The following is a 4,518-nucleotide window of genomic DNA, read 5'->3' on the forward strand; positions in this document are numbered from 1 at the left end:
ACTTAAAAACATTAGGAGAACTCTACCATTTTGGTAGTATATAAAAAGAAGTCATATTAGACACAAATATTATTAGTGTTGGTTGTAATTAAAGGTAAAGCTAGCAACTCTATGAAAGTATCATGAGACACTCGAATGCTCATAAAGTTTGTATAAATATACTCTCTCTGTCCATCCAGTATATAAGGTGTAATCACCTCTGGTTCAAAGATCAAGAACGTATTTAATTCTCTCTCACAACACTAGTAGTACTGCATTTATATTTATGAGAGACCATGTCTTATATTATGGGATATGAGCAAAAAGTAGTCACGCGTTATATACTAGGATAGAGGGAGTATAGACTAAGGGGTGTTTGGGACTGCTCCACCAACTCTGCTCCATAAACTCCACTGTGGAGCAGCTCCACAAAAAAATAGAGTTTGTGGAGTACCTATTTAGATGCTCTCACAACTCCATCTTTTTTCTCTAACAGAGTGTGTGGAGCTGAAACCGTTTGGCAAAAAAAAATAGAGTGTGGAGCAGAACAGTTTCAAACACCTCTAAAAAAAATATTTTCATATATAACTTTCTTTATATCTTCTTCTATATATATATCGCGTATCGTCGTATCGCACCGCTCGCGACCATCGCCCGCGCATGATCACCCCTCCTGGAGTCCTGGAGAGTCCACATCGGGTGCATTGCACCTACCAAGGAAACGGAAGCAGAGTCCACAAAGCACGGGCTTAGGCGTGCTAGCCACCTTGCCGTTATTTTTTTTAAAAAAAATCATGTACGAGTTCACCAGTTTAATTCCAAAACCACTGTACGTGATTAGTTTAGTTTCCAAATACGTATATATGGATGCCTCCCCCAAGCCACCGTCTGACATCATTTTTCATGAATTAATTCATCATCAATAAGCACTATTATTTTATTTTATTTTATGCTAATATATGATGTCTCCTATGCTACATATCCCACAAAACGGCTCGCCAGGCAAACATCTGGCACACACACGTCAATACTAATGTTCCTTTAAAAATAATCGCTATCGGACTTCTTGGCTTTGCCGAGTGAATGCCACATTCGGCAAACGGCTTTCAATAAAAAACTATCAGCAAAGCCGTCTTTGCCGAGTATCATTTATCGGGCACTCGGTAAAAGCTTTTGTCAAGTGCTGACACTCGACAAAGATAGAAATAAAAAAAATCCAAAAAGTCAGAAAAATAGGAAAGGGAGGGTGGGGTGTGGAATTTTTTTCGCAAGGGGTCTGCGCCCACTTAACTCCATCTGCTGCTCAAGTTTAATAAGTCTTTGCAACATTGTGGCTAGTGGGATTCGCAACCCGAGACCTCTCTCTCGTGTGTCTAACTCCTTAACCACTGCACCACACTATCACTTGTGTCAATATTGCATTTCGATTTCTCATATATTATTCCAAATCACGTGTAAATTAAGTATTTGAGGTTTTAGACAATTTCAAATCAAAAAGTTGTCAACTACAAAGTTTTATAACTTTTCAGGATCTACAATTTTTACTTAGAGAGTTTCTTCATCCGAGGTCGTTTACAAAATTTGAATTTAAAATTTGAGAAATTCAAACGTAGTTTTTGCATAACAAAATGATTCCAAAACAAAAGGTTGTCAACTACAAAGTTTCATAAATTTTTGAGATCTACAAAGTTTATTTCGGGAGTTTTTCCATCCGAGGTCGTTTGAAAAATTCAAATTTTAAAATTTTCAATTAAAGACGCAGTTTTGCATGACAAGATGAACTCAAATGAAAAAGTTAGCAAATACAAAATTTCATAACTTATAGAGTTTATTTTATTTGTTTTGTTATTTGTTCATCTGATATAATGATTCTAATATTTTTCATGAATCTTATATCTCTCTCTTATAGTTTCATAATCTATAATAGAGATATGTAAAATTTGTGAACAAATTTATTTTGACTTTATCAAATGGAAAAATGATCAAAATAAATGTTGTAGATCTTGAAAAGTTATACAACTTTGTAGTTGAAAACTTTTTAATTTGAATTCATTTAAGGCTTCAAAATTTGATTTAAAATTTTTTTTGCCGAGTGTTTTTTTTACACTCGGCAAAGAACGTCTTTAGCGAGTGTCAAAAAAACACTCGGCAAAGACTTCTTGCCGAGTTTCAAAAAAACACTCGGCAAAGAAGCCTCTTTGCCGAGTTTTTTTTTTGCCATGTGTTTAAAGAAAACACTCTGCAAAGTATTTAACACTCGGCAAAGACCCGGATTTCGGTAGTGAATTTAGGGTTCTCAATGAAAAATCATTTATTATTTTTATTATTCTCTAAATTGAAAAATCAGCTTAAACATGTAAAATCCATAATAAAGATCATGGGACAAAAACTGGATCTACATGATATAAATGATAAAGATCATGAAACGACCAATATACTTTCTATGGATCAGATTTGCAGATATCATGATATGTTCATCTAAGCCACAAGCTAAGTATGTTATATATATATATATATACTGTATATCGATATAATGACATAAATTATTACATTCTGTTTTATAATACGTTACACCGGAGGCTGTTGGTCTTGTGTAGTAATCTCTTTTACGGGCAAAACCGTGGCCCTACAGAGAGGACATGTGGAGTGAGAGTGCAGCCACATGTCGATGCAGCAGACGTGGAATAGGTGCATGCACGCCGGCAGCCGCCTGACCACCTCACCTTCCTGCACAAGGCTCAGGCACACCGCACACTGCGCCCACCCGCGCCCGCTGCCGCTGCCCTCGCCGCGGCCGGAGCCGCCGCCGCCGCCAACCGACAGGCCCCGTTGGAACACGAACGACGGCAGCGTGGACACCGCGGAGGGGCTCAGCCCACCGTCGCCGCCGTGCAGGAAGAACGGCCGGGCCGCCACGTACACGACGGTTCCGCCCGCGCCGCCGCCGCTGCGGCGGCGGCGGCAGCATAGGCACTCGCAGAGCACGATGATGAGGGCGGAGACGGTGGTCGCGCAGAAGCCGATGCCGACGAGCACAAGCGTGTCGTGCGTGCTGTAGCCGCCCTTGTCCGTCGAGTAGGGCAGCGAGGTGTTCGGCGACAGCGACATGGCTCAATTAATGCAAGATGCTGTAGATTTTGCAGTGCAGAACTGCAGGCAGCTAGTTCTGTTTGAGAGCTAGTGTAGTATGGTCGCCTTTATATGGATGGTGCCGCGGTATCTTTATATTTTTGAAAGGGTGTGACCTTGAAGCTGGCTATATATAAAGTTGTGCAAGTTGACCGTAAATTTTCAATTTTAGCGTTGAGATTCATAGATGTGAGTATGTATATGACAACAGCAGACGCAAGTAAATTTTATTTATTGGTTGAGAATATATATATATATATACCTTAATTGCGGCGCAGCTTGTTTGCCCATGGTATTGGAAATTTGGAATTGGCCTCAGAGTTTGTAGAGTCCACTGAATTGTGGTTTGAAATGGATTATATCAAAAAAATTAGTTGTTTTTGTTCAGTCAAAGAAATAGTGATGGCGATGAACCAAATTTGTTATATACTTATCAGATAATTTCAGATGTATTTTGCTTTCGTTTCAAAGAGCTAGGTAAGCAACCAAAAACTAACGCGCGCGTGTGTGTGTTTATCTCTATTCTACGTACACTTTTACAAGGAAACAAACATGGCCGCCCCACTATTCAGTTTGTCCACATAAATCGCGATCATGGCGCCTAGTAGGCCACTATATATAAATCTCATCATAGCAACATCTGATTGATCCGAGCTTATAGAATCATAAAAAAAACTTCCCACAAGTGCACAACGGGAAGGTCGAATTCACTTCCATTGCATGTATCTGACCTGTTCTTGCACCATTGCTCTAGTTTGTGCGTCATCGATTACTCAGCCATCAACTGGAATCTCCAAAACGGATGTAGATATGTATGCCATATGTGCAGTGCCTGCGAAATCTCACGAGATCTAAGTTCATGTCACTCTTTCTGTCCGCTCTGCACAACGACTGCATTGTTTAAAGGTCTGGCTCTTCTTCCTGTTAGAAAGCCATCTCCCATCCGGTTCATTAATAAATAATATATTATATTTATAATAATATATGTATCTTGCTAAGCTTTGACAAAAAACAAGGACACAGACTAAGAGCAAGTATTATAGTAGGCTGTAAGCCAGCTAAATGCTGAGGTGGAGAGAGAAGAGGAGAGAGAGTAAAAGCGGGCTGTAAGCTTACAGCCGGCTCAGGCACAAAAACCAAGAAAGTCTGTGAGACAGACAAGTGAGCCATGTATTAATAGTGATGAGCTAACCATTATATGAGTGAGCTGCAAAAAGCTATAAAGAAATCTTACAGCCAGCAGCTGGCTGTATTATAATACTTGCTCTAATGTTGATAAGTTATTTCAATGTGTGCTAGATTCCACCCTCGTCTTCTATGCATATGTTCAGTGTTCCTCTACACCACACTAAGTTACGTTATGGGAAATCGTCAAAATAAATTAGCGTCCTTACTCGTCAAAAAAAATAG

The 4,518-nt window shown here is 39.6% G+C and overlaps 1 protein-coding gene across 1 annotated transcript; it reads right to left on the minus strand.

Moving 5' to 3' along the window:
• On the minus strand, nt 2,548–3,087 carry LOC8085600 (RING-H2 finger protein ATL39). The gene has a single exon (XM_002453569.1). The coding sequence runs from the start codon at nt 3,085–3,087 to the stop codon at nt 2,548–2,550; it is 540 nt and encodes a 179-aa protein (XP_002453614.1).

This window comes from Sorghum bicolor, chromosome 4, assembly GCF_000003195.3.
Source record: "Sorghum bicolor cultivar BTx623 chromosome 4, Sorghum_bicolor_NCBIv3, whole genome shotgun sequence".
In the NCBI taxonomy this organism is placed as follows: domain Eukaryota; kingdom Viridiplantae; phylum Streptophyta; class Magnoliopsida; order Poales; family Poaceae; genus Sorghum; species Sorghum bicolor.